The sequence below is a fragment of the Styela clava genome, chromosome 8 (genome assembly GCF_964204865.1).
Source record: "Styela clava chromosome 8, kaStyClav1.hap1.2, whole genome shotgun sequence".
In the NCBI taxonomy this organism is placed as follows: Eukaryota; Metazoa; Chordata; class Ascidiacea; order Stolidobranchia; family Styelidae; genus Styela; species Styela clava.
In genome coordinates, this window is record NC_135257.1 from 21,994,362 (window position 1) to 22,022,360 (window position 27,999).

The following is a 27,999-nucleotide window of genomic DNA, read 5'->3' on the forward strand; positions in this document are numbered from 1 at the left end:
CGCGCGCTGCTTCAGTACCTTGATTCGACCTTCTCAGGACTGTGGGATTTGTGGTGCAAGGTTTTCGTTGTCTGGAGATTTGTAGTTCCAAGGTTTTAATTGTATTTTCATATATTTAGATTTAATAACATTAACTTAATTTCAATAACTGTCCCAATCAACTGTCGATTGTTTTGTAAGCTGAAAGCTACACTGTCAAAAAACCGTACTGCCGTACTTCCCGTACACGTATTGATGTACTCTCGTACTGACGTACTCTCGTATCCACGTATTGTCGTAATCACGTACTGTTGTATTATCATACCTATAACATCGTACCGACGTATCTTCATACACCTGTACTTTCCTGACAATAAACGACATCAACTTGTACTGTTATACGCGTCTTTTTGCATTGGAGTGACAAAATCAGTTTACTAAAACAGATCGACCATCTAAGAAATACACCTGGTGTGGGCGCTAAAGGCACTCCAAATTTGGCGTCTACACCATTAATTCCTAATTTGAAATTGCTGTCGAAAATTTATTGAGAGTTTGATTATCAGGATTTTTTGTTTTGCAGATCTAACTACTTTGCATTCTAATGGTATAGATGTGAAATTTAGAGATTCAATGTTTAATTCGGGTAATTTTAGAAATTCTGAAACAAAAATATTATGTACTTGACTCATTGATTCAAAATAAATCCGGCTTCCATAACAGGTCTCTTGCATCCTAGCCATCTAGACAGGGGTACTAGGTTTTCGAACGACGGGCCAAACATTTCGTCCACCTAGACTGGCTGACTGACATGTAAGTGTGACATGAAAAGTGAACATTTTATGAACAATATAGTGGAGAACAATAAGCCTCGTGCCCAAACTAAATTTTATTGCAATCTCAATCCCTTGAGCTATTTTTTAGCTGAAACATCAAAATTTAGTTTAGTTCGGATGTGGAAGCATCAGGCAGGTCAGATTGAATTACCCAAAGGATCATATTTGGGCCGCAGGACGTAGTTTGCCCATGTTAGATCTAGATGCATTCTGATATGATTATGTAGGTAAGGTAAGTTGTCCTTCAGCCCTCACAACGTCTCTACATGAAAATCGGTTGAAACGACGAATATATTCAGATATTAGTCAAATCCTTAAACGTTTGGTTTCTGTGATCACGTGCGTGGTATGAAAGCATTGTTTATATCTAAAGAGGAAAACGATACGACGGCTCAATCTTATGGCGAACCATGGCCTTCTTTCAGTTACCACTTCATATCGGGAAGGGAAATTGTTAATCGATTAGTTGTTGCTGATGAATGAACTTCATTAAGGATTATTCGCTATTTGATTAAGGCGACCCCAGAGCAGAGCCAGGGTTAGGCTCTCGATAGTGAAAAAGACATGAAGTTGGATACTCCGCCGCTGTGTCGTCGATTCCTGCTACCTCGTCGTGTACCATAATTTTCTTCCGATTTTCCTTATTTTAATTCTTTTACGATTTCCCACACAGTCTGTGTTAGCAAAGTCAATATAACACTGCCTGTCGTAATCTTTCCTTCACACAACTTGATGTAAAGTAGACGGACAAAATTAGTTACCTGCATAAGGTTGCAAAATTGCGTATGTCCCCAAGTCATAACCACATTTCTGCCTAAGTCACAGTGCGCCATTATGACGTCACTTAACTGCGTCATACAAGTTAACTTAAATCCGGCTACGATCAAAAAATTGAACCATGGCAAATTATTGACTCTCAATGGCATAACAATATCATTAGGAAGTTTTTTACGTTTTTCTCAAAACTGCTAAAAATGATTTACGCAATTCGGTTATTAGCGTGACGATATGATAGTTGAGTTTAATAACTTACACTTAGAATGAGCGCGGATGCCATGGAGCATTGCGGACGTATAGTTTGCAGTGGCCTAAAGCCAGCCATGGATGTGGTCTATAAATATGTGCATGGTTGAAGTGAATAATAATTTTACTTTTTCAAGTTGCGAGGACACATAAATTGTCCCGGGGAAACTGAGAACCAGTGACCCCCTATAGGAGGTGAACACCCCCGTCTTCTGAAATTTGAAAAGGTGTGGCACCAAACTTCAATTCTTGGGTAAATAAAAATGGGGGCTCCCGAAGTATGCGAACCAAGATGGCGGACATCGGAATGTAATATGTGTACTAGGTTAGGGTTAGGCCATAATTTTAGGTATAAATACTACGGGAGGCTCTTGGCTAGTCTTCGAACTGATAATAGGACTAAAATAAGGAAAATTGAAAAAAAATTATGGCCTAACCCTAACCTGTTACCCATGTTACGTTCCGATGTCCGCCATCTTGGTTCGCATACTTCGGGAGCACCGTTTTATCACTAATAGCAAAATATTTACTACCCCCTAAATTTCGATCAACAATTAAAATATAAAGCTGGGAAACGTACTAATAAGAACTAACTAGAAGAAAATACGATCCAGTCAACACACTTACTTTGAACCGCGAGTTTCAGAACAACGAGTTACGAGTGGCGTCATTTATTAGAGTAGCAACCTCGTGGAAGTTTGAATGAGATTTGCTGCATTTCATGGTTACGTATTGCTTTGGAATAAACACAAACAAATTTTATTCATTCAGTTATAACGTAAATATCCTGAAACCTCGAGATGAAAATCTCAATTGTTTTTATCTTAATCTGCGTTATCACGACATCCTGGTGTATGAACGCTACTGAATCAAGTAATACTGGCAACTGGCTTCCTGTCGTAACTCAAAATAGTTTAGGTAAGTAAGAACTATTGAACATCATTTTAATCGTCGCTCCAGAAGTGTATGTACTAATATGGGGGGGTAACTAGTATCATTCGCCTTCAAGTTGTATATATAGATTGAAATCCATGGGCATGGTGTATATTCACATGGCTAACACAGACAGTCCCGAAACTCGTAATAGAGCTAAAATAAGAGAAATCGGAAAAAAATTATAACCTAACATTAACTTAGTACACACGCTACGGGAGTTGTTGTTTTCAAACAGTTTGAATAGTTTATAATACGTATATACAATTTGTATAGTCGGCTAATGCTAAGTTAAGAATATAATAATGCTACAGCTAAATATGGAGCAAAAATTTTTTTTTCCTAAAACATCAAAATTTCTTTCTTAGGGAGAATTACCATCTGGTTTATTAGAAATTTAGATTCAAATTTGTTGGAGAGTTTATATCTGTTCTTGAGTAAAACGATATTCATTAGAGATTTACAAGATTACTTCCAGGGGAAACATTCATTTCTCTGGGAGGAGGAATTATAGGAATCTGAAAATGTCATATTTTCCACCAGAAATTCGCGAGAATCGTAACAAGATCGCAAAACAAACAAACGAAATAAAAGATTTCCGTAATAGAACTCTTCAGCAATCTCGTCAAATTGACAATCTACTGGAGGAAAACAAAGAACAAAACTCTGAAATCAGGGACTTGAGGAAAGGTTAGTAGTGCGTTGTCAAAGATTGACCGTTAGTTAATTATTGTTTCAATAAAATCTAGGACTTTTACAATTTAAATCTGTGAGAATTGGAAGTTGACCTTGATATAAACATGCATACGTTTGGAAATATGGTTTAAAATAAGTATTTACGATACTATTAGGATATTTTCATAACTATATTCATCATACAGAAAGTCGCGAGTTACGGAATAAACTTGTGCTGCAATCAGCCGAAATCGTTGACCTAAAGAAGAGCCGTGAAGAACAGTCAAGAGAAATTGGGGAATTGAAGAACGGTTTGTGTGACATTTTTACTACGGGATTTAACCTAGTGGTATGGAAATTGTTGTATGATATCTCGGAAAAATGGGTTATATTGTAAACATGCTCCTATTATTTCGATATTCGCACTTGAAAAAAAAAATGTGCAGTATGGAACTTATACTGAGTGCAGTAATAGGTCACACAAAATTCCAAATCAGCATAACGAATGAACACAACTTGAATTAGAAAAGTGAAGATCAATAAGTAGGATTGGTAAATCACTGCACCCGTTGTTCTATGTGATCTTACTTTTGATACAAAATAATTTGCAAAAAATTAGATATTTTATTCAAATTTAGAGTATAGTCGAGTTACAAGATCAACTGCAAACAAATTGGCTTTTTTGAGGCTGAATTGGACGACATTTTGTTTCTGGTAATCCTGGAAATTGACGCTAACTTATGTATATTCTTCTATTCAGCAATGGATCGGATTGAAGAAAAACTCTCTGCAACGGAGAAGCCTCAACAGGTTCAATCTGGAAACCAGCAGAGACCAACGACAACAACCAAAACAACATTGAAACCGACACCTTCCCCAGGTAAATTACATAGTCACATATCCAGAAGTAGGCCTATATGTACCAATATAGAGGTAACTAGTTTTGTTTGGCTACGTTACATCAAGTTGTGTAAAGGGACTGAAACCTATGTGCAAGGGTTATACTCACTTGGCTAACACAGACAATCCTCGGACTCGTAATACAACTAAAGTCGCAGAGCCGCAGTCGGACTCAAGTTTGTTTCAACCCGGAGTCGGGAAAAGATTGTATTTCCCACGACTGCACAGCTCTATCCAGGAGACCAAACTGACAACTTTATGAGTAACAGTATATATATAATTGGCGAAAGTAATTTAATTTTCCCTAAACGTCGCGATTTGTGCTTTAAGAAGATGTCTGGCCAGACATCTACGAATGTGGAATTTGCCATGAGCAAAATTAGACTTGGGAACCAAGTATAGAGGCAAAAGTACATATTCATCGGGTCTGTCAAACTTGTTGTTGTGTTCAATAATAAAACTTTTCAAATTTATAAATCTGTAAGCTAAATTTTTTACATTTCAGAGAACTGCAAATTAAAGATTGAAAATATGTGTTATTTTGCTGTGATTCACGATCCATGGGATGTCGACTACGACACAGCAATTGATATTTGTAAGAAACGTAACGCAGATGTTGGTTTGATTCGAGATGAAGAATCTTTCAATGCGATTATGGATTACTTGGTCAAGAATACTCCCATGGGATTTCGGGGGATCATTATATGGACAAGAATCCGCTTTGATCCAATGGTTAGTGCCATACGTATGTTCTATGTATAATCGAGCAATTTTTAAATGCAACGATGACATTGTTACCCATCCGGGACTTTTTACACATCAATATAGTTTGACTTGCTGATGATTGTGATGGAATTAGGTGAGTTAAGTGAATTAGGAATCTGTTAAATATCTGGTTTCTTTTTGTTAATTACTGTAGATTGCGCTATTTAGCACATCAGATTCTTTGAGTAGAGTGGGCACTGTAGTTCCAGGCCTTTTAAATGACATACGCCTGTCCGAGTTATAACGAACATCCTAATCAGCGTTTAATTTTATCAATCCCATGCAGCATGTGAGATAGTAGTGATAGTTACAGTGGATCAAGCATAATTCAATGATAATTTTCATTCAAACATTTTCATTGTTTGTTCTCAGACCCGTGACGTTACTCCTGCAGATTCATTCATTAAATGGTCAAGTCCATTTGACTCTTTTCCACGGATTGGAATTAAAAATAAAGATCGCACAAATGTTTATCTCCATGTTGATTCGAAACTGATATGGCACTCAATGGGTAATGCTTCTCCTACCTTGAAGCTAAACGGAGTTATTTGTGAGATTCAGATCTAATGAAACGTCTGCCTGGTTGTATTTTGTTCCGCTTGATCATATATTTTAAACCATTAATTCCTAATTTGAAATTGATGTCGAAAATTTATTGAGAGTTTGATTATCAGGATTTTTTGTTTTGCAGATCTAACTACTTTGCATTCTAATGGTATAGATGTGAAATTTAGAGATTCAATGTTTAATTCGGGTAATTTTAGAAATTCTGAAACAAAAATATTATGTACTTGACTCATTGATTCAAAATAAATCCGACTTCCATAACAGGTCTCTTGCATCCTAGCCATCTAGACAGGGGTACTAGGTTTTCGAACGACGGGCCAAACATTTCGTCCACCTAGACTGGCTGACTGACATGTAAATGTGACATGAAAGTGAACATTTTATGAACAATATAGTGGAGAGCAATAAGCCTCGTGCCAAAACTAAATTTTATTGCAATCTCAATCCCTTGAGCTATTTTTTAGCTGGTTGTGGAATCATCAGACAGGTCAGATTGAATTACCCAAAGGATCATATTTGGGCCGCGGGCCGCAGTTTGCCCATGTTAGGTCTTGATGCATTCTGATATGAATATGTAGGTAAGGTAAGTTGTCCTCCAGCCCTCACAACGTTTCTACATGAAAATCGGTTGAAACGACGAATATATTCAGATATTAGTCAAATCCTTAAACCTTTGGTTTCTACGATCACGTGCGTGGTATGGAAGCATTGTTTATATCTAAAGAGGAAAAAAGATACGACGGCTCTTATGGCGAACCAAGGCCTTCCTTCAGTTACCACTCCATATCGGGAAGGGAAATTGTTAATCGATTAGTTGTTGCTGATGAATGAACTTCATTAAGGATTATTCGCTATTTGATTAAGGCGACCCCAGAGCAGAGCCAGGGTTAGGCTCTCGATAGTGAAAAAGACTTGTTGGATACACCGCCGCTGTGTCGTTGATTCCTGCTACCTCGTCGTGTACCATAATTTTTTTCCTATTTTCCTTATTTTAATTCTTCTACGATTTCCCACACAATCTGTGTTAGCAAAGTCAATATAACCCTGCCTATCGTAATCTTTCCTTCACACAACTTGATGTAAAGTAGACGCACAAAATTAGTTACCTGCATATTGGTACACACACTTTTGGAGCGTCAAAATTCCTATATATATATATACGTTTATGTATATAGCCATTAACAATTACTTAATCATCGAGGCTATGCGAAAAGGAGACTGCTTAGGCTTGAGAAATGAATAAAACGTCAAATTTAAGAAATCGCAACATGAAGCATATCCACGGAAGTTCGGCCCACTGCGGCCGCTTAACTTGCAAGGGACGCCTATACTTCGAGCAAGTTTGATATCCCTATAGTCCTGGACACGTAGTGGACCTATGGATCGTTTTTGGACACGAAGTGGACATAACGATCGTTTCAAAATTTTGTTGTTATTATTATTGTTATTTGTCTCCGTCTCCATTTTAAAAAAATCGCTTTTCTCTTCGAATACTGGACCAATTGCTTTGAAATTTTCAGTGGTTAAAGATAAAATTTTTCTCCAGAAGGCTATTACTTTTTTTTTCGCTATGACGTCATCAAAATTATTGCCATTGGGTGGCGCTACGTGTCCATATATTTGAGCATAGCTCTCTTGTGTTATCATGCTGTTGTATTTGTTGTTCTTTGGCACATATTTAAAAAACCGATTTTCTCGTCGATTACTGCACCAATTACTTACACTGAAATTTTCAGTGGATGAAGATGGAATTTTTCTCTAGAAGGCTGTTGTATTTATTATTTATTTCTAAATTTCGTATGAATTCTATTCTATTTGATATTTTGTCCTAAATTTCGCTGTATTATTTTTATCCATGGGAACACGGATTTTAGTCCGCGCGTTGACTGGCTGTACGTTTTGTTCAGCAAATTCTTGAAATTCGAAATTTTTTTTAAGGTACCGTTAAGGTGAGCTAGGCTAGACTACTGCTTCGCTTTGCTTTGCGTATCCATATATTTTAGCATTACTCTCTTGGTATTTCAATAGACAGTAATACTTTTTGACAGCATGGGATTTCTTCGTTCGATTAATGTTTCTCCGTTTATGATATTGTGAACGTTTCTCGGTTTTTCGATCTTCAGTTTTATCGGCAAAGGTTTCCGGGTGAAAGTTGATCTGGTTGTTGTTGTCATTGGTTCAGATCCTGATAAATAAAGTATTGATTACCAACAAACCCCGATCCCGACCCGTCATCCAAGTCCCAAGTCGCATCGCAAGTCGCCCATGGCGCGGCGGTGTGGCTCAACGGGCTAAGCGTTAGGAATACGCTCGCCACCGCACCTCTAATCACTCTGCGTGGGTTCGCAGGTTCGAATCCCATGCAGGGATGGTTATGTGCGAGAGGATTGCTGGACTCCTCGCCGTCGTTGGGTGGTTCACGTAACCGCTGGTCGGTTACGGCTTCCTCCACCACCAAGTCCATGGTTCCGAAAACAAACAATACAGTAAAACTAATCCCATACCCGACTTGGAATGGTAACCGGACGAGGGGCCGTGGTTCGCCATATGGATAAGCCGTCTTATCGGCTTTCCTCTCCCCCGGGATAAATATGTAAATCCTATCCAATCAAACATTACATTTCACTGGCGCTTAGTTGATGACGATTGGATAGGATAGGATTTACATATTTATCCCGGGGATAAGGAAAGCCGATAAGAAGGCTTAACCATATGGCGAACATGGCTCTTCGTCCGGTTACCATTCTATGTCGGGTATGGCATTAGTTAGTTATTTGTTTTCGGAAGCATGGCCTTGATGGTAGAGGAAGCCATACCCGACCAGTGGTTACGTGAACCACCCTACAATGGTGAGGAGTCCAGGAATCCCCTCGCACACCTCTATCGGATTGAAACCTGCGAACCCACGCAGAGTAATCAGAGTCGGGATGGTCTGCGTATTTCTTACGTTTAGCACAATGACCGCCGCGCCAATGCTTTTGAATTTATCATCGATTATTTCCAAATATCAATTTCCTTGTATTTTTCTCACCAAAAGGGCAACATTGACGTAACAATTTAAATAAGTGAAGCAGAGGGATTTTGAGGCGTGGAAGTTAAGACAAACATCCATTGAGTTAGAGAAGTGATAAATCAGCTTCAAATGCATGTAAGCCGTATTTTCATTTCCCCGAAATCAAAAGTCAAAACGTTTACCAGAAACTTAAATTTCTCGGAAAATATAACTTTTAGTGTTTCCTATTAAACTTGGTTTTCCCAGATTCTGAGCGGATTTCGAATAATTCGGAGAAGGTTGAAACCTACGACCGCAAATGAACATATCTATTGAGGAGTTGAATTTTGAATTCCGAGTCTATTTTTTGATTGGCTAAAGCAGGATAAAAATTTGACACCGCCGTTTCACTAATATAAATACAGTCGGAGTTCAATTCCTTTTCATATCGGAGTTTGTTTTATTGCATAATTAGAATCCGGAAAAAATTCGGCCTTCGCAGTTTAAGCGATAGTAGTCATTGTGCTAAACTGTGGGTCATTGTGCTAAACGTAAGGAATACGCTCACCATCCCGACTCTGATTACTCTGCATGGGTTCGCAGGTTTCAATCCGATCAAAAATCCGGTTTGAACTCACAAGGCTTCGATAAATCAACACTACATACCTATGTTGTAACCCCAGTTGTGAGTTGTTATCACTGGGAATCTTCGTCGTCTTGGATTCATTTTCCAGGCTAGTGACGTCATAAAGTTAACATCTTCCTTCTATAATGAAGTATTGATATGATATATAATGACGCAACAGGAATGTTTATTACATTATGACGCCACATACCTGGCAAGATGGCAGAATTATCGTTCGCTCAGACGGTCCGCCTGAATAAATTAAAGTAGTTTGAATGGTATTCCCGTAGTATGGAAACCAAGATGGCGGTCACCGCAACAAAGTATGTGTACCAGGTTAGAATTAGGCCATAAATTTAGGTACAAATATTACGGGAGTCACTTAACTAGTCCCCGAACTCTTAAAAGGACTAAAATAAGGAAAATTGGAATAAAATTATGGTCTAACCTTAACCTGGTACACATACTACGTTCCGGTGGCCGCCATCTTGGTTCACATACTACGGGAGCGCCGTTTAAATAGATGACAGGGGCACTTTTAAGTACGAAAAGTGTTTAGGAAGAATGAATGAGAAGATTTGGTGCTATACTATAGCGTGAGATCTACCTCCACTAAGTACCATGCGGAGACCTTGAGTACCGTACCTCCGTAATACGTGTACCAGGTTAGGGTTGGCCATACTTTTATTTTGATTTTTCTTATTTTATTTCTATTGCGAGTTTGGGAACTGTCTGTGTTAGCCAAGTGAATATACCGCCTGCACATCATAGGTTTTCGTTATTTTACACAACTTTATGTAACATAGGCGAACAAAATTAGTAACTTCCATATTGGTAGTTTGGTACACATACTTATGTAGCGCCAGCCCTTGTTCTACTCACCACATCCTGTTCTTGATGGGATTGGTAAGATTCCTTTCGCAGGTGATCTTTTCGTCCATGGATGTTTTACTCCTTGCCGTGACAAATTTGACAAGGTAAAATCTATTTTGTACGCCGATTGACAAGTTGATAGTGGGGTTTTGTCTTCACTCATTTTGCTGTTTATCACGTTGTTACTTCGGTTTTGTATTTGCCTCGAAGTGACGTCACACACTGGTCGATAACATATCCGTGCCAAGTGAATTGCCTTTTGTAAAATGAACAACAGAGCATAACTCAAATCTCGTGCACGGAGTTTGCTGAAGGGATCGCCAGTCAAGCGATATGGAATCCAAAATGTTCTCCTTTGTTTATTTAAGTTAATACAGCAAAATTTTTGCTGAAATTTCGTGCCCAATAGAGATTTTAAAATGAAATTAAAAGCTGTTTCCCATTCCTTGCAGAGAGAAGTGATTTTTCCCAACAGCAGTGAAAGTAAACCCCAATAAAAACAAGCGAGAATTTAGCAGAATAATACATATGCAAACTTCTTGTTCAACAAGAGAACATTGCTTTACAATGTCGTCACGAAAGTAGTACCGGCACTATACATACTGAAATTAGGCCCAAATCATATTTATTGTGGACAAGATTAAGGCAAACCTATTATTATTTGGATCTCCTGAAGTATGCGCCCCAAGATGGCGCACAACCTGCACTCAGATTGTGTACCCGGTTAGGGTTCAGGTTGTGTGCCCATACTTCAGGAGTATGGACACTGTAATAGCTTACCTTGTGCGATTGTGGATTATGGCGTCGTGTTGGTGACGTAGGGCGCATCAATGTTTTGCTGACTATTTTATGAATAAACTGATCGTTGTAATTTGAGACCGGCGGCTTAAGTTGAAACGTTGCAAGTAAGCTAAAACGGTTATGGTATATTTTAGGAAACAGTTTTTTTTTTCTTTGTATCTCATGTTGTATGAAAGTGAAATATCTAGGTAACGTATGGAAATGATAGGCTTCTTCCACAAATACGGTACTACAAATTTTGAATTTTATTGTTCCATTTGTTTAAAAGGAAAGCAATTTTTCATAACCCCAATAACATTTTAGCAAAACTCTCCATAATTTCTGTCCGATAATTAAATGTTATTGCTATTTTTCATCGATCAAATAAAGATGAAAAGCCAGTTTTTTGAAAGACTTGTGAAAAACTTCTAATCGGTGCATTTATCACATTTAAATGGTAAGGCATCCTAGACAGCAAGATTTATAATTAAACTGTTTTATTAGCTTTCTTCTTTGCGAAAATATATTTTCCATATAACAAAACAAACACTTTTATTGTGCAAATACATATTTATCAGACATAGCCATCCAAGGCTAATAAAATCCATATTCGATTTTTAGTTTTCTATGATGCCTATATTGTTAGCATATATTCCCGACCAAAAATATGGAAATCCAGATAATAATTTAGACTGCCAAGAACATCATTTAAGCTTCGCTAGTTGCCTCAGCTAGCTATAACACTAGTCAATTCAGTGACATTAGATGATGTAACAATATGTCAAAAGATTTTTCTGATTAATTTTATTACGAAACAACACGAAATGCGATTTTTTGATTACTCTCCCAATGTGACGCGGGCCACATATAATGAATCCGCGGGCCACATGTGGCCCGCTGGGTTTGGACCACCCTTGGCCTAATGTATAGATCAGGTAGTGCTTTGTTACCTCGACTTTAACCAGTAACGGTATTACTTTAAAAACCGTTGCTTCTCATATCACGATGCGCCTTATGCACGAACAAGAACGCAATCGATGCGCCTTATGGTCGTAAAATACGGTAGTTAACCGGTTCATCGTTTCAGACATGTACTGCACATAGCCAAATAGAGTTATTTTAATTAAAAGTGATTCTTTTCAACTTACTTGTTATTTTCTTTTGCAAACGGGTATACAAACGGTCGTTGAGCAGAAAGATTCCCGTCTTTTCCCGACTGATTAAATTGCACTGAATTTGGAAATTGACGAAAGTCGATCACTGACATTTTGATTAGCTAATATTTCACGATCAATATGGAATTAACTTTTATGATTGTCCTATCGATTTATGCATTTTTCTTTTAATTAAAATAATTTTGATTTTGCACGGATTTTTATTGATTTAACATTGATTATGACGTGATACTAGTGCATATGCTTTATGTGTATTCACGTAAACTAAGCTTTTCCCAGCTTTAGTGACTAAGGAAGCGAATTGTTTTACTTACCTCAGATGAAGTAGAAGAATTGCAGTGTCTACTTATTATTTATTCATTGTTCACGCAATAACTGTGAATAAAGCGTTGGTTTATATTCGCAAAAGACTATATTGGCCGTTTTATTGATGACAAAGCTAGAATTTTCATATTTATCCCGGGAGAGAAAAACAGATAAGACAACTTAATCATTTAGCAAATCACGGCCATTCGCGCGGTGACCAGTATCTGTCGATTATGTAGGTATGGGAATAGAAACCAGTTTTTTATTTCAGATGAATAAACTAATAAGTCTTTAGTTACGTGTTTAATATACCTAAAATCGTAGGAACATGAACTTAGTCGTCAGAAAGATTATGAATAATAGAAAACTTGTGGTATGGGTTAGCCAGATTTCATGTGAATATGCATCTCCAAATAAAATTAAAAAAAAAGTCATCATGTTTTCATATTCGGATTGAATGCTTTTGTCTCCGACTACCACGCTTGAAACACGTCACATGTTTAGACATGCATGATTGATCTCAAAATCGATTGCGACGAGCTAGGATACATTTTTTAAAGTCTAAATTCTGGTTCTGTTTTATTTTCTTCGCTAACAAGTTAGGTTTTATTTATTTTATTAAACACAAGAGGCATGGCAAGCCCTAGAACACGAAGAGTTTTAAAGGAATTGAAGCCAAAGTACGGCAATAAGGTATGTGTTACATTACTGTAAATACTGTCGGGTTGATGTCTGCATGTAACGTTATGCCTATTTCGGTATTTGCTGTGTTCTGGTACACATGCATTTTAAGACCAATTGAAGTAAATAGAGAATATCTCATCTTTTTTCATTTAATCTAGAGTCCCCTCGCCGTTATGCGATCATTTTTACCAAAATGCTTCTAATATGCTTTGTAGTCACAGAAAACACTTCATTTTTTCATTAACATACTCTACAAATCCATCTCAATCACTTCCCTCAAAATCATGCCGGTACCGTGACCGGAAAATCGTTTATACCGCCTCTACTTTCACCATGTCAGTGGGGCAATTGCGATCAACAACGTATATTTGCGATCACTAAAAATCTCGCCAATCGGAGCGCCGACGTTCCTGTTTTAGACCCTACATAGGTATGGAAAATGTTTGCGAAATCATCTTTTGGGTGTGCTGACGCGAATACTGTCATCCGACAAGCTTATTACAAACGTTTTTTTTTCAACCGAATCTCACCAACCCGATTACTGTATTTGATTCTACACGGGACAAATAAAATTGAATAGCATAGCGACTCAACCTTGTCCATTCGATAAACCGATAATAATACCCTTACTTTTTTATTAGTGATTACAATAGGTAGGTACTTAGGACGATGGTTTGTATTCAATCAACATGTGTATACATTTGCAGTATGGCGAACAGATTCCGTGGGTGACTGGAAAAACAGCCTTGTCTTGTCATATGATTAATTACGCACATCTCTTCACCCCATCACGGCGATGTGTACAAAAATCTTAATCTTTCGGTAGAAAGCCGGTATGTTTACATTGCAGAGAACAATGTTATCAAATTTATTTTTGCGCTCAAAATTATCGCTTTACAAATGCCAAGAAGTAGTGTTTTCATACAATTCAATGTGATCAAAGCCCCAAAGATATACTATTTTTGGCTCCGCCGGAAACGCATTGCTGTTCGATATAATGAGAGGCTAAACCTATATTTTCGATGACTCCCAATGTGCTCTGCAAGTAGTCTATGTCAACTCCTAAACTGATGAATTTAAATAATTACAAATGGTGCTCGTAAAATTTTTTTGTTAACAATAATGAAATTTGACATTGGCGCTGATACATTAGGAATCATGAGGTCGGTCAAAAACATTTAAATCAACAAGAAACATTCAGAGCAGACATGGTTGGTGTAACCTACGGCAAATACAGGGCAGGTAAATTTAATTTATTACGTTATTGACCCCTCAGTGATTGTTTATAAATTGATTGTGGGGAAAGATGTGATCTAATTTCGGAAATCTACATATCATGCAATATTTTTAAAACGAATAATGTGAAAAATAAGAGCTTTATTGTATTCTGGAGTTTTCTTGATACGTTGTCTACACCATTCGAAGTAAATGGGCTTTCACTCGGGTCTCGATCTTACATTTTTGCTTGATCGCAAATGTGACCAAAGTGGAAATCGCGAGCGCCCTTTTTCACACGTGGAATTATCTGCGATGCAATAAAGATAGAGACTCATTACTCCGGCGACGAATAGGAGAGAATATAAGTTGTTCCCACTCCAATTTTCACGGCTCTATCTTTATTTTAACCTCCCCATATGCTTCCGTTCTTTCTGAAATAGAAAAAGAGGTTTCGTGCTCTAAAATTGGTCATTTTCGACCACTAGTGGCGTTTTGACCCAGAAAAATCTCATTTTTGGACGAAATTTGACGAGAAGCGAGCTGTGGGTAGGCGAGTAGGTTTGTATTATGTATACCGAGCGGGAATCTATCACTATTTCTAGTTTGGCCAAAACAGGACGCTGAAAGGCAGTGATCGTAAATGTGACGTGAACGCTTATCGGGGAGGGGACTCTATATTCAATCTCATAAACTGAGCTTGCCCATTGAGTTCTTATACAATTTCAGAATTTTATTCCTCATGTTTTGAACCTCATTTAACTCCGTAACTGTTTAAAGTTTTAACAACTTTACTGAGTTTTGGCCAGTGCATTTGTCTTGTGTATTATTATTTTTCTCTTAACTAACACATCTGCACATAGTAAACTTCTGGGGTCTAGTATAGTTCCAGTCTGGATTTCATGGCCTTTTTGAACGAGAAATCGGGCGTGCAATCAGAAATTCCCGCGTGCAAATAAGAATTCCTGGCGTGCAATTATAGCTCACGACGTGCAAAACAACTGCACTCGCGTGCAACTGACTTTGACATCAGATACCTCTCAATACATCCGCGTAAAATTACCGGTATCGGATAAAAAATACGTTGAATCAGAGAAAAAATGGACGTTCGACCTTTGACCCCAAACATTATTTCTACAGTTTGTCGCTAATTTTGAGAGTGTTTGTGCGACTTTGGATACCGGTACTGTTCAGTACATCCGCGTAAAATTATTGGATAAAAAATACGTTGAACCAGAGCAAAATGGACATACTTTGTCATTAATTTTGGTAGTGTTTTTACGTAGAATTAATGGATAAAAAATACGTCAAATTAGAGCAAAATGGACGTTTGACCTTTGACCCCAAACATTATTTTCATACTTTGTCACTAATTTTGGGAGTGTTTGAGCAACTTTAGATACCGGTACTGTTCAGTACATTCGTGTAAAATTATTGTATGAAAAATACGCTGAATCAGAGCCGTACTTGGCCATTGGTGCGGAGGCGATCTTTTCGTCCATAACTATTCTCACGGGATTCCTATTTCCTATCATTCAACACGATATGGACCTTTCCCCGAGCATCGACTTCCTTGTTTACTTCGTGACATTGGCCAATCAGCAAGATGCAAAAAAGGACGTAACAATGAGAGGAATTTTTCGCGGGTCAAAGGTTGGGGAAAGGTCCATGGTCTTTTTGCTTCGCAATATTTCGATCAGACCAAATCTTGCAAGCTGGTATTTGTCGACAATTGTGGAGTTATAATATTTTGGCATCTTTATATTACTGGATTATTGATTTTAAAACCATTTAAACCGATTTACATTGGTGAGCAATTGCAAATTTTCGGCGTGCAAAATTGATTTCGCTCGCGTGCATTTTTGCGGAGCGCTAGCGCCCTCGGGCGTGCACCTGCCATGGAATCCAGTCTGGGTATAGTTTAGTACCACAGGTACTTCCAGTGGGCGTAGCATGACGAATTTTGCATATGTTATTCCTAACCCCCACCTGACTATGCCATCCAAAAATTACGTCACTACGATGTCACCATCACGTCATAGGGATTGCCAAAGTATAATTACGATCGCCCGAAATGACATCTGCGCGGCCAATAACGAACTCGCTAAAGCCAGCGATCTCTCTCCTATCGTGATCGTTGTGACGAGAAAATGAGAGAGATAGCTTGCTCGATTTCGGGTGCTCGTCTGCGCGTTTTGGACGACCATTCGCATACTTTGGTGGGCATTATTACGCCACTGTGTCATCGTAATGTCGTATTTTTTGGGTGACGTAGTCAGGTGAGGGTTAGGATTGACATATGCAAAAATTGTTGAGCCAGGCCAACTAGAAGTACATGTGATACTAAACTATACCAGACCAAACTTCTGTAATCAATACCTGACTGATCTATTTCTCTGACTTGCTGAAGTCTGTTCTGTTTGTCTTCATAAGTACTGAACTATAATTTATTTGGATAATGAACATAACAGATAATTGAATAATTATGTAATTGACATAACACATTTCTGAGTCTGGATAGCAAACAATACCTTTTGTGAGGTTTAAAATTGTTATTTTTGGTACAGTTTGCTGAGGGCGGAAATCAAAATTAATTATTTAATTAAGACAAATAAAAATACAACTATTCCTTTTTATTTTAAGATAAGATAAGTTTATTTTGACTTCATAATCAGCATAAAGGCAATAAAACGGTTGATAAAAACAAACAAATAAAAACTGATTATGAAATCAGGAGAGTAAACAAAACCTTGAATAAGGTTTAAAACGTACAGAATATGGGATGGCAGGTGTTGCCCAAAAAGTGGGACGTGTTCACTCGCCCAAAAGTACTGAGATAATTCATACACACTCGCACACACATACACAACCATGGGTCATTAGAAAAAAGAAAGAAGCTTTAGATAAATTATATGGTAACAAAAAAATAAATAAATAAACACGTAAAAAAGATATTAGAATAAAAGATAAGAAATGTAATAAAAAATAAGAATTGTTGGCCGCACCATTTTAATAATTTTATAAAAATTCCCAAACAAGAGTGAACATTACTTGATATAGAGACAAAAAAAAAGATTTCGCCAAGCTGATTATAATTGGAGTCAAATGCCGAATTGCCCAACCAAAGTTGCCAAAGTTGAGTACATGAAGAGTATATATCTGTTCTTTTCTTTGTATTGTGATCTACATCCTTTTTTTCAGACTTGTTTTGAATGTGGTGCTCTGAATCCGCAATGGGCATCAGTTACGTACGGAATATGGATTTGTTTAGAATGTTCTGGAAAACATCGCGGGCTCGGAGTTCATTTAAGTTTTGTACGTTCTACTACAATGGATAAATGGAAAGATATGGAGCTGGAAAAAATGAAGGTTTGTAATAATTTTCTCTATTTCGAAGAACTGTCAGGTCATCCATTAGTAAATTTTGTTTTTGCTTGCCCGGTGAAAAAAACGTGGTGCAAAGGTGGTCGTGAGGCGCATTATGTACCAAATTTTAGCGATTCGTAATTTGGCCGAAAAGCTCTTCGAATAATTTGCGATTCGATTCGATTTTGAATATTCGGTTCGCTTGGACAGCCCTAATCTTAACTTAGCGGTTGTGCTAAGCATTAGGACTATGCTTGATAACACACCTCTAATCACCCTGCGTGGGCTCGCAGGTTCGACGTAAATTCAATGTATTTTTTCCTCTTTTTAACAGTAACCTATTAATATGGATATTTGTGAACAATCACATTGTGGTTCTTGGATTCTTTCAAATTTCTTCAATTCAACTCACTCTCCACTACATATATTCCAATCTAGTAGGCTATTGAATATTTTAACCTGTTTTCTTTTTTGCCACGACAGGCCGGTGGAAATGAAAAAGCCAAAGATTTCTTCAAATCACATGATGATTATAACGATGGTTGGGATTTACAGCAGAAGTACAACAGCAAAACAGCGGCTTTATTACGAGATAGGGTAAGATTTGATTGGATTATTATTCATTCCTATCGAAGCTAAACTATTCCCATATTTAGCATTGCCTGACTACAGAACTATTGGCCATGGCTGAGCATATAATTAAGTCATCTCATAAGATGTCGGTTTTACTCTAGGACAGGGCTACTCAACTATTTTCACTAAAGGTCCGTTTACAAAATTACTGGGGTTCGCACATTTCATAAAAATTATTTTATGAAATAAACAAATGCATTATTAAATTAAATACAAGAGCAATGAATAGCTCACAATTACCGCAAATTGGTACCAGTACGGCAAACTGTATAGGAATATATGCTAATAGTATCAAAATCGAGACAATGCTTATGCTGCAGACGCGGTCCATATTGAATGGTCGAAAGATCCGGATTCGAACCGCGGTCCGCCAGTTGAATAGCCCTGCTCCAGGATACAGTGAATATAAAATATCCTGTGCTATATCTAGGGATGAACAATTCAGAATATTGCATCTGGGGGATTCGAATCTGAAAAGATAGGATCCTAGTATTCGGACCAGTGGACGAACTAGAGCAGGGGTTCCCAAACCAGGGGTCGCGACCCCAAATTGGGTCGGAGTGATAAGTAGGTAGGGTCGCAAACAGGTCATGGGGTCGGTGGGGTCGCTGAGGTATGGTAGAGGATGGATGTACAACACATCTAAGATTTGACAAACCAAGTTAAATTTAGCATTTTGTACCATGGCTTACTGTAAAACAGGCTCATAGGCATCGCTCTAGGCTTATTCTATAGAAAATGTAGGCGCATATTGTGAGAACACTGTTTGGTTTTAGCTTTTCTTACTTAATACCACCACATGATCAAACTCAAAAGTCCAGTGAAACAAGCTCTAAAGTTTCATGAAAAATATATATATATTGACCCGGGGTCGCACTGGAAACTTGAAAGTTGTATTTGGGGTCGTCCTGAAAAAAGCTTGGGAACCCCTGAACTAGAGGCTGTGCTTGCTATAAGATTGATCTGTCTCATTGCTTCATTTGTGCCAGGATAGGAATAGGAACTGATTCTCCAAATAATTAAGCCCCCCCTTATATGATCGCTCAGAAATTATGGATTGCTCTACTGCTATAGTTTAATAATACTTTCTATTCTTAGATTTCAACAGAAGCTCGAGGTGACTGTTGGGACGAATCAACATCAGAAGCGCAGAAATATATTGCGCCAAAACCTGGCGGGGGAGGACTTTCTATGACGCAGAGGTATTTGTCAATCTGTTGTCGTTTTCTTGACTGTGTGGACTTGAAATTTGTTTAGTGGATCGCTATCTCTTGGTTACTTCTACCGTCTAACTCTTCTATCAGTACTTTTTTCGTTTCAAGTAACTGGCTCAGGACCTTGCTTCGAGGAAACCTGCAACTCTTCTATCAGTAACACTACTGCTAAAAATAAGCTACAATTAACAGATAATAATGCGAAAGTAATATAACAGATAAGTTGACAACAACTAAACACTAAAACGAGAATAACGGTCGGAGACCGAAGACTTATCGATCGAAGGTTAGGGGATTCCCCAAAACAGCGCTCTTACTCCATAGTGACACTGTGTTCCATCACTAATTAATTAATAACCCGCTAATTATACGACATAATTCATCCAAAATCAATAGGCTTCTGGTCCGATATATGATGAATGCACATGCAAAATCTGGAGCAGATTCAATCTCGCTTTCGTGAGATATCGCGTGCATCTAACAGACATACAGACAAATACCTATCAACATACTTACTGATTAAAATCGATAAGTAATAAATGCTAATATCCAAAATAAGGCGGGCAAGATCAAATTAAACAAATATTTTTATTTTTTTTCCTTCCCACGCCATTCTTCTGGGATGCGCGTCCCACTCTTTGGAACCACTGCTTTCAACATTCATTTGAGTCGGGGGTTAAAAGCCATCGGTTCATCTCTAGCGAAAATTAACCCAAATATAATTATAACTCGTGAAATCTCTGCGATGGCTCGTGTGACTCTTCAATCTATCTTCTATAACATAAATTAAGAAAAGCCAATCCAAAACCATCTCTATCAAGAATGAATCTAAATATAATGATAATGGTGCATGCATTCAACGCTTTTTTAGCCGTTACTCTTTTTAGTTTTAATAATTGAAACCCAGAACATCACTTTAAACAAATTTGCGGAAATTGAATTCCTAACACGAACGAATTTTTTCATTTATTTCTTGTACTCAGATCAACAGCTCAATCATCGATGTCTGGCAATGCCTCGTCGTCTGATTTTGATAATTTTGAATCGTGGTTAGACAGCGATACGTCAGCACAACTCTCGTATTCAAGCAACACTAACACAGGTTTGTTTTCTTGTTATTGTACATGAAATATATCAATTTTCCATGGACCCTCAGGGCATCGCAAGAGAATTTTCAGGGGTTCATAAACTTAACATGAATATATAATATGGAATAAAAAAATATCAAAATGGAATTACTTGGCTTCTTGGCCTAAACGTCGAATAAAGTGCAATTGTATAAATGAGGAAAATCAGGCAAAGATGAGGGAGAGATTTGACATTTTGTCTTCATTCTTTAGGCCTACATTTTACATGCTTTAATAAGGTGTAAAGTACTCATTAACTATCACAAAAATTGGGGCTCCCGAAGTATGCGAACCAAGATGACGGACATCGAAACGTAACATAGGTAACAGAACAGGTTAGGGTTAGGCGATAAGTTTTTTCCAATTTTCCTTATTTTAGTCCTATTATCAGTTCGAAGACTAGCCAAGAGTTTCCTGTAGTATTTATACCTAAAATTATGGCCTAACCCTAACCTAGTACACATATTACATTCCGATGTCCGCCATCTTAGTTCGCATACTTCGGGAGCCCCCAAAAATTGTTAATGTCATTTGAAGGCAGCAATTTTTCTTTCATGTTAGTGCGCTGTGAGTTTTTCCCAGACAATTTGGTGCCACAAACAAAATGTTTGGGAAGCGCTCACCTATCTTATCAGACTGGAATTTTTCCTTTTCAGCATTGTGTATATATATCAAAACCTGGCATAGGCGGTTGGCATTGGTTTTTGAATCAAAAACTTTCAACCTGTGATGGCAGCATTGTTGAGTACATTGCTTAAACCATCAGGCTATCACGCCTACCTTAGCAAGACTTAGATCAATCTCTCTTCATATAAAATAATAAGCTTCACAATTATCCAGGTTCACGATACGTAGGAATAGGAAACACACCCATGCCTGAGAAGAGAGAGGACGATCTCCTATCTGGTGCTATGTCTTCGTTAAGCATGGGCTGGCAAACTGCGGCGAAATGGACAGCTTCTGCTGCAACGGCTGCTAAAGAGAATGTAAGTGACAAAGTTTAAGTTTATGGATTTAAAATTGCATGAAATTGAATATAAGAAATGATTTGATTTGTCAGTTTCCAGGAAAACTCCCAATGCTCGGGATGACAATTTTTCAAATAAAATTATTCTGAATTCTTGTTGAAATTAAGAAAATGGAGTAGAATTTCCATATTCATCTTGAGAAAGGAAACACAGCTGTAATAAAACAGCTTAAACATATGATGAACCACAGTTTTTCATCCGGTTACCAGCCTATACAGGGTATAGGTATATTTGTCTCAAATGCATGGCCTTGATGATGAAGGAGTCACCCCTATGGCAGTGAGGGGTCCAGTAATTCATATTATATTATCTCCCAGTCACATCCAGCCAATTTTCTAATTATCAATCTGAACAAATATTTCTCATCTAATTCAGTTTGGGCAACCCATATATTGACCATAGAAATAGTGTGAAAACAGTTAATCAACTCCAACCCCCGGAATATAAACATGGTTGTCTGCATTTATAAGAATATTAATTCTTATTCAGACACGCACATTCTCGACTTTTCTGTCATTAACTACCGAGATAAAATGTGTGATTATCACTCACATGTAATATTTGCTGCTCAAACATCTTCGTTGGCGAAAGGAATTGTCTATTTATGTTCGTGGTAAAACAACTTAAAAGCAAACAATGCAAATTGTTTTAACTCATCAGTGTGAAAAATTATTTTGATTTTGCACATGAAGACTGTTCTTGATTATAATATACCTTGTTAATTTGAATATAGACAAGGTCTGAAACAGTGGTTCTCAACCCTTTTTCTTTTCTTGCCCAATTTCGTTGCAAGAAAAATCGGGCCCATCAGCTTCTTCATACAAGAAATAAACTAAGAAAAAAATGGAAGAATTTTTTCCACAAAAATAAACATTTCCACCTTTTTTTAATCAAAAAGAAAACGAGAATATCGGTCGGAGACCCAAGACCTATCGATCGAAACTGCGGTTTCGATTCATGACTCTATAGTGACACGGCGTGTCACATCACTAATTAATTAATAACTCGCTAATTGTACGACAAAATTCATCCAAAATCAATAGGCTTCTGATCCGAGCTATGATGAATGCACATGCAAAATTTGGAGCAGATTCAATCTCGCCTTCTTGAGATATCGCCTTCATCTAACAAACAAACAGACATACAGACAGACAGACCAATACCTACCAACATACTTACAGATCTTAAGATTGATAAGTAATGACCATTCAGTTCCAAAATCAGTATCATCATTCATCGCTACTTCAATCAAATTATCAATGTCCATGACTTCAGCCATTTTCAATTGGTTAATGGCCCGCCCGAAGATGTTTCTATGGCCCATCAGTGGACCATGGCCCACTGGTTGAAAACAGATGGTTTGAAAGTAGCGCCGTTAAATAACTAAACTTTCCTGTCTAGTGCTGTGCAAGTGAGGACAGAAAACACACTTTACTCCAACAGAAGCACAGACTCAAATGTATTGTCGTAAACAAATTCACACAACTACAGATCACTTATCAAGAACGCGCGCTCAATAATAACAGAAGAAAGCATAATAATCATTTTAGTACCAATCTGGTGTAGTACAGTTCATGTTCCGCACATTCTCTCTGTATAAGACTTAAACGAGTAATCATTGACACAAAACATTTTTCCTGAGTTTAGGCATTTCAGTTTTATATACTACTTTGGGTATCCCAAACTAAATAATTCTTTTCTTTTTTACATGTAGGCTGTAAAGCTTGGAGCACAGGCATCAGCTGCAGCATCTGACCTGGGTTCGAAGGTCAATGAAAAGGTCGTGAAACCGACACAAACTAAAATGAAAGAAGGCAAAATGATGGATGATATAACATCCAGCATGAGTTCCTGGGCCAGTAAGGTAAGGTTACTGTTACAAATACTTTCTTCAAATTTTTCCCAAGTATGGCAGTGGTTCCTATTCTTTTTTAATATGATATTCGCTTTCCCCCCATTTTAAAACTTCAAATTACCCTTCCTAGGAACTTTTAATGGGTATCCCATAGCTATTATGATACATCATTATGTATAACTCTTCTCAGTTTATCGGTAAATCTTAAATGTATTGCTTGTATTCTTACTCAGAGATAGAAATTCTTCACTTCTGAGTTAGTGCATGCGCTCTTGCTTTTTCTTGCAAATGAGAGGATTAAAATTAAGGAATGTTCAAAAAATTTAAATTCGGAACTCTCTTTAAAAAAAACTTTGATGAATAACGAATATATTCTAAAATGGACGGAAAAATTTTAACAGAGAAATTTTACCATTGTAAACTCATAGAATTTTAACTTGTAACGAAGAACAGGGGTTCCCAAGCTTTTTTAAGGACGACCCCAAAGACAACTTTCAAAGTGCGACCCCAGGTCAATATATATATATTTCATGAAACTTTAGAGCTTCTAGACTTTTGAGTTTGGTCATATGATGGTATTAAGTAAAATAAGCTAACACCAAACAGTGATGTCACAATAAGCACCTACATTTTCTTTAGCAAAAGCATACGGCGATGCCTATGGGCCTGTTTTACAGTAAGCCATGGTACAAACTGTTAAATTTACCATGGTTTGTCAAACCTTAGATGTTTTGTATATCCATCCTCTACCATACCTCAGCGACCCCGCCGACCCCATGACCTGTTTTCGACGGTACCTACTTATCACTCCGACCCAATTTGGGGTTGCGACCCCTGCTTTGGGAACCCCTGTTTTAGATGGACATTGTTTCAATTAATATTCTTTCATTTCTCAGTTGTTTCTAAAACTTATTTTTTTCTTTCTGCTTTTCCCAGATGAAAGTAAGAATTTAATTTTAGTGTGATGACTTTATAAATGTATCATTGAATTTCTTGTTTGGTCGGTCTGTCTGTTTGAGGTGTTTGTACTTTTTTTGTCTTTGTCTCTTAGTTTTTTAAGGCTTTTCATTCATCCTGGGGGGGGGGAGTTGATAAAGCTGTTTAAGCAAGGTGAAATAATTTCTAGATCAGCGTTTATCGCGATCTACTTGTCACGGCCAAATATGTTTGCGACCCCAGGAACTAAATGTAAACTTTGATAATACAGAAAATATTATAGAAAATAATTAATTCTGAGTGAGTGAGCGTAACTTTGCTCAGAAATGTGTCTCTGTTACTTCCAATATCCAAATGCGTAATGATATTTTTCTTAAAAGTGTATTTGATTTCTTGCATGTAGAAGTAAAGGTATTGTTTATTGTCTGCTGAGCAAATTATCTCAAATAGTGTAGAAATTAATCAATTATTCAAAACTTTGCCAAAAAAACAGTATTTTTCGTTCTTTTTATCTGTATAAAAATTCTTTTCATTCCAGATCTCATCGTACAGTAAATCTGGATTCCAAAATATAAGCAGTGCAATGCAAGGACAGGAAGATCAGAAAAGGTAACTTTGTTATTTACTAACTAGCATAGAACATGTGCTTTCGAATGGGTTTCTGCGAAACTTAACTGTTTTTAATGCTTTTGTGTCGGCGGATCTGTATGTCTATAATGCAAGGATGCTGTAGCAAGAGTAAAGATATTTATCCTGAGTGATTCAAGGGTCTTGCTGCACACTAACATGAGTTTGTCTTGACCCAATAATGATTGCATAAAACAGGGGTGTACAACAGGCGACCTGTACCACTACCCGTCTAACATCCAGATTTTTTCCCATTAAGCATGAAATCCCAATCCGACAGGTTATGTTCATGAGGGCTCTCACATGAGTAAAATACATAATGTTTTTTGGCTCTTGTCGCTCCCTAAAATATTCCGCCATTTTACCCGGTGTCTCCTTCAAATGAAGTCCATCAAATGCAGATGTGGAAGTTGACTGATGAACCCTTACCAAGTCAGTTGCTACAACTTCTGTCAAAGCTGATGTTAACAAACTATGCAAGAAAACGTCCCACTAAAATGTTAAATAAATGAAATTTTTCCTAAGAGAATTTTTTAATTCGCTGTGTACATGGAAACAATTTTTTTGTGTGGCCCAGCTAGATGTTCGACAAAAATGTCGCACATCCTTGACTCGGTACGTTTGTAATAGTGTTCATGTAGTCCTATCCGAACATATCGCTCCTTATCAATTATCAAAGAAAGTTGTACAGGTCACTGCTGGAGCAAAAGGTATATGGAACCTTGAACTGAGCATAAATAAGAAAATGGTTGCTGTGATCTGCAGCACACTAGTTTAAAATATTTATTACTATCGTTTATTTTTCAGCGAAAACGTCGATACTGATTTCTGGGATCATTTTGGAACTTCGGACGATTACAAGACCTCTGTGACATCACAAAGCACAAAATATGGCAGCCAATCAGCTCCTCCGTTAGAATTTGAACTTACGAACCCTAAGAAACCAGCTGTGAAGAAAAATGCGGAAACGGATTGGGACCTGGAGGCGTGGCTTAATAATGATACTTCATCAACCAATGAGAAAGACTCTAAAACAGAACCGACCAATGATGATGAACTAGAGGCGTGGCTCAATGATGATTCTCAAAATTCATCCAATCAGAATAGTAGAAATGAAAAATCAACCAATCAGAACGTAGATAGACAAGATTCGTGGGGAGGGGGTTGGGACGATTCTGGCTGGGATGATGTAGAAACAGAAATTGACAGTACAAGTAAAAAAACATCGAAAGCAGACTAAAAAAGGGGTTGTAAAAAATGTTAAATGTAACATGCATTTTGTGGTAAATAGTCAACTTTGCATTTCCAAGACGATAAGATGGTTTAATCATATGTCAGTAACTACTTGGGTTGGTAACCGATCATCTCCTTATAAGACCATCTTTTCTATTTCCCAGTTCAAATATCAAAATATTCTGAGGGTCTACATCAGTGGTTCTCAACCTTTTTTCTGTCGTGGCCCATTTTGTTGCACAAAAATTCCGTGGCTCATTACCTTTTCCATGCCAGGGTAAAACTATAAGAAAAACAAATAATATTTCCCGCAATATAAACACTGTTGTAACTTTAATAATTAGAATGGATATTACCACTCTGCAGCAAATAACAGCATCATCATTTATTGCTACTGCAATCAAAATTTAGCTATTATTACACGAATGGAACTAAATTTACCGACAACTCTTGCTATTTTTAATAGGCTTGCGGCCCACTTGAAAATGTTCTTATGACCCAGCAGTGAGCCATGGCCCAATGGTTTGGAACCGGTAGTCTACATGGAAGGACCACTGATAGCAAAGTTACGAGCGTTTACAGTGTCTCACGTAATCTATATTCTCGTACCAAACTTATACTGATAGGGCGGACGAGAGTTTGCTATAAAATTTTTCGCAATTAGCTTCCATTTTCCAAAGGTGAATATTCATTAAAATCCTGGCCTCGCCATCTTAAGCCACAAGACTCGAGCTTATAAGAAGTACTAAAGGAAGGCTACCATGAGCATTTTATTAACTTTACTCTCCGCTGTCAATCTAGCTACCTACCATAAGGTAGAAGAGTTGCAAGAAACCACTGAGAGGTGCTTTTAAACATTCCCATGTTTTTAGTGCATTGTACAATACATAGACAATTTTATCTTGTTTTGTTTTAGATCAAATTGTGTTTTTATTTAATATTATAAGTTGTTGTAGATATGAGAATGAAAGCTTGCCATCGGGAAAATGAGAAAAAGATTCATTTTAGAATTTTAAACCTCTCTAACTTATTATTGTAATACGTTGTGAATGTTGCTCTAAACTTTGATTAGAAAACCGACTCGAAAACCAGCTTTTCCTCTGTAATTTTCTCAAAATTTCAATATTCGCTTTGTCTTGAAACCGACATACAAACAAACTACTTATGGAAAATTTTTTTAAACTTTTAGAACACACTTTCATGGCAAATCCTGACGTGACAGTTTTAGAACGTGATACTTAAAGAACGCAGCCTGTATTTAAATTTAGTTAATTAGTCGAATTACGCCACCCCGTAACTTCGATGCAATTTCAGTCTGAGTTTGAAGTCTAATGGTTCCCGAATATAATATGATTTAGAAGAAAAATAATACTAGAGATTTGAGAGCATTCACTTTTGAGCCATATTTGGTCCAAATGCTAAATTCAAGCATATTTTTCTGAATATAGGAAATTTAAGGGTTTGTCACAAATAAAATATAATTCAGAAGTTATTTGAAATCCCAAGTTCGACCGAATTAAATTTTTGGTCCGAAATTATGCTTTGGCAAGCGTTTGCGAACTGCTATTTTATTATTTTATCTATATTGTATGTCTGTAGGTAATATTGTGATGTTTTATTTAAATAATATATATTATGAAATGGTGGCTTTG

General features: G+C 37.3%; 4 protein-coding genes across 4 annotated transcripts; 3 read left to right on the forward strand and 1 right to left on the reverse strand.

Moving 5' to 3' along the window:
- The first annotated feature begins 2,619 nt into the window (after positions 1 to 2,619).
- LOC144425888 (uncharacterized) lies at positions 2,620 to 4,608 on the forward strand. Its single transcript, XM_078115658.1, has 5 exons — positions 2,620 to 2,756; positions 3,315 to 3,461; positions 3,653 to 3,757; positions 4,207 to 4,326; positions 4,469 to 4,608. The coding sequence occupies exons 1-5, from the start codon at positions 2,639 to 2,641 to the stop codon at positions 4,606 to 4,608; spliced, it is 630 nt and encodes a 209-aa protein (XP_077971784.1). The 5' UTR covers positions 2,620 to 2,638.
- A 222-nt stretch (positions 4,609 to 4,830) lies between these two features.
- Positions 4,831 to 5,923, forward strand: LOC120325458 (uncharacterized). Its single transcript, XM_078114894.1, has 2 exons — positions 4,831 to 5,078; positions 5,484 to 5,923. Exons 1-2 carry the CDS (start codon positions 4,878 to 4,880, stop codon positions 5,676 to 5,678), a joined length of 396 nt encoding a protein of 131 aa, XP_077971020.1. The 5' UTR covers positions 4,831 to 4,877; the 3' UTR covers positions 5,679 to 5,923.
- Positions 5,924 to 7,403: 1,480 nt separating this feature from the next.
- LOC120346302 (uncharacterized) lies at positions 7,404 to 12,300 on the reverse strand. Its single transcript, XM_039416010.2, has 6 exons — positions 12,097 to 12,300; positions 10,949 to 11,078; positions 10,178 to 10,424; positions 9,507 to 9,547; positions 9,337 to 9,436; positions 7,404 to 7,863 (listed from the first exon to the last, which is right to left on the reverse strand). Exons 1-6 carry the CDS (start codon positions 12,213 to 12,215, stop codon positions 7,700 to 7,702), a joined length of 801 nt encoding a protein of 266 aa, XP_039271944.2. The 5' UTR covers positions 12,216 to 12,300; the 3' UTR covers positions 7,404 to 7,699.
- A 661-nt stretch (positions 12,301 to 12,961) lies between these two features.
- On the forward strand, positions 12,962 to 27,993 carry LOC120345960 (ADP-ribosylation factor GTPase-activating protein 1-like). The gene is made up of 9 exons (XM_039415577.2): positions 12,962 to 13,122; positions 17,530 to 17,697; positions 18,178 to 18,291; positions 19,426 to 19,529; positions 20,525 to 20,643; positions 21,509 to 21,654; positions 23,411 to 23,560; positions 25,026 to 25,096; positions 25,922 to 27,993. The coding sequence occupies exons 1-9, from the start codon at positions 13,063 to 13,065 to the stop codon at positions 26,352 to 26,354; spliced, it is 1,365 nt and encodes a 454-aa protein (XP_039271511.2). The 5' UTR covers positions 12,962 to 13,062; the 3' UTR covers positions 26,355 to 27,993.
- Positions 27,994 to 27,999: the final 6 nt, after the last annotated feature.

What these genes read in the sequence shown, in the direction of transcription:
- LOC144425888 (XM_078115658.1), top strand. Translation starts at nt 2,639, where the DNA reads ATGAAAATCTCAATTGTTTTTATCTTAATCTGCGTTATCACGACATCC. An exon ending in AATTGGGGAATTGAAGAACG is followed by an intron (nt 3,758 to 4,206) that starts GTTTGTGTGACA and finishes TCTTCTATTCAG; the next exon opens with CAATGGATCGGATTGAAGAA. An exon ending in GAAACCGACACCTTCCCCAG is followed by an intron (nt 4,327 to 4,468) that starts GTAAATTACATA and finishes TGGCTAACACAG; the next exon opens with ACAATCCTCGGACTCGTAAT.
- LOC120325458 (XM_078114894.1), top strand. Translation starts at nt 4,878, where the DNA reads ATGTGTTATTTTGCTGTGATTCACGATCCATGGGATGTCGACTACGAC. An exon ending in GAATCCGCTTTGATCCAATG is followed by an intron (nt 5,079 to 5,483) that starts GTTAGTGCCATA and finishes GTTTGTTCTCAG; the next exon opens with ACCCGTGACGTTACTCCTGC.
- LOC120345960 (XM_039415577.2), top strand. Translation starts at nt 13,063, where the DNA reads ATGGCAAGCCCTAGAACACGAAGAGTTTTAAAGGAATTGAAGCCAAAG. An exon ending in AGCCAAAGTACGGCAATAAG is followed by an intron (nt 13,123 to 17,529) that starts GTATGTGTTACA and finishes CCTTTTTTTCAG; the next exon opens with ACTTGTTTTGAATGTGGTGC. An exon ending in TTCAAGCAACACTAACACAG is followed by an intron (nt 20,644 to 21,508) that starts GTTTGTTTTCTT and finishes ACAATTATCCAG; the next exon opens with GTTCACGATACGTAGGAATA.
- LOC120346302 (XM_039416010.2), bottom strand. Translation starts at nt 12,215, where the DNA reads ATGTCAGTGATCGACTTTCGTCAATTTCCAAATTCAGTGCAATTTAAT. An exon ending in TTTGCAAAAGAAAATAACAA is followed by an intron (nt 11,079 to 12,096) that starts GTAAGTTGAAAA and finishes TAACCGTTTTAG; the next exon opens with CTTACTTGCAACGTTTCAAC. An exon ending in CCCATCAAGAACAGGATGTG is followed by an intron (nt 9,548 to 10,177) that starts GTGAGTAGAACA and finishes TAATTTATTCAG; the next exon opens with GCGGACCGTCTGAGCGAACG.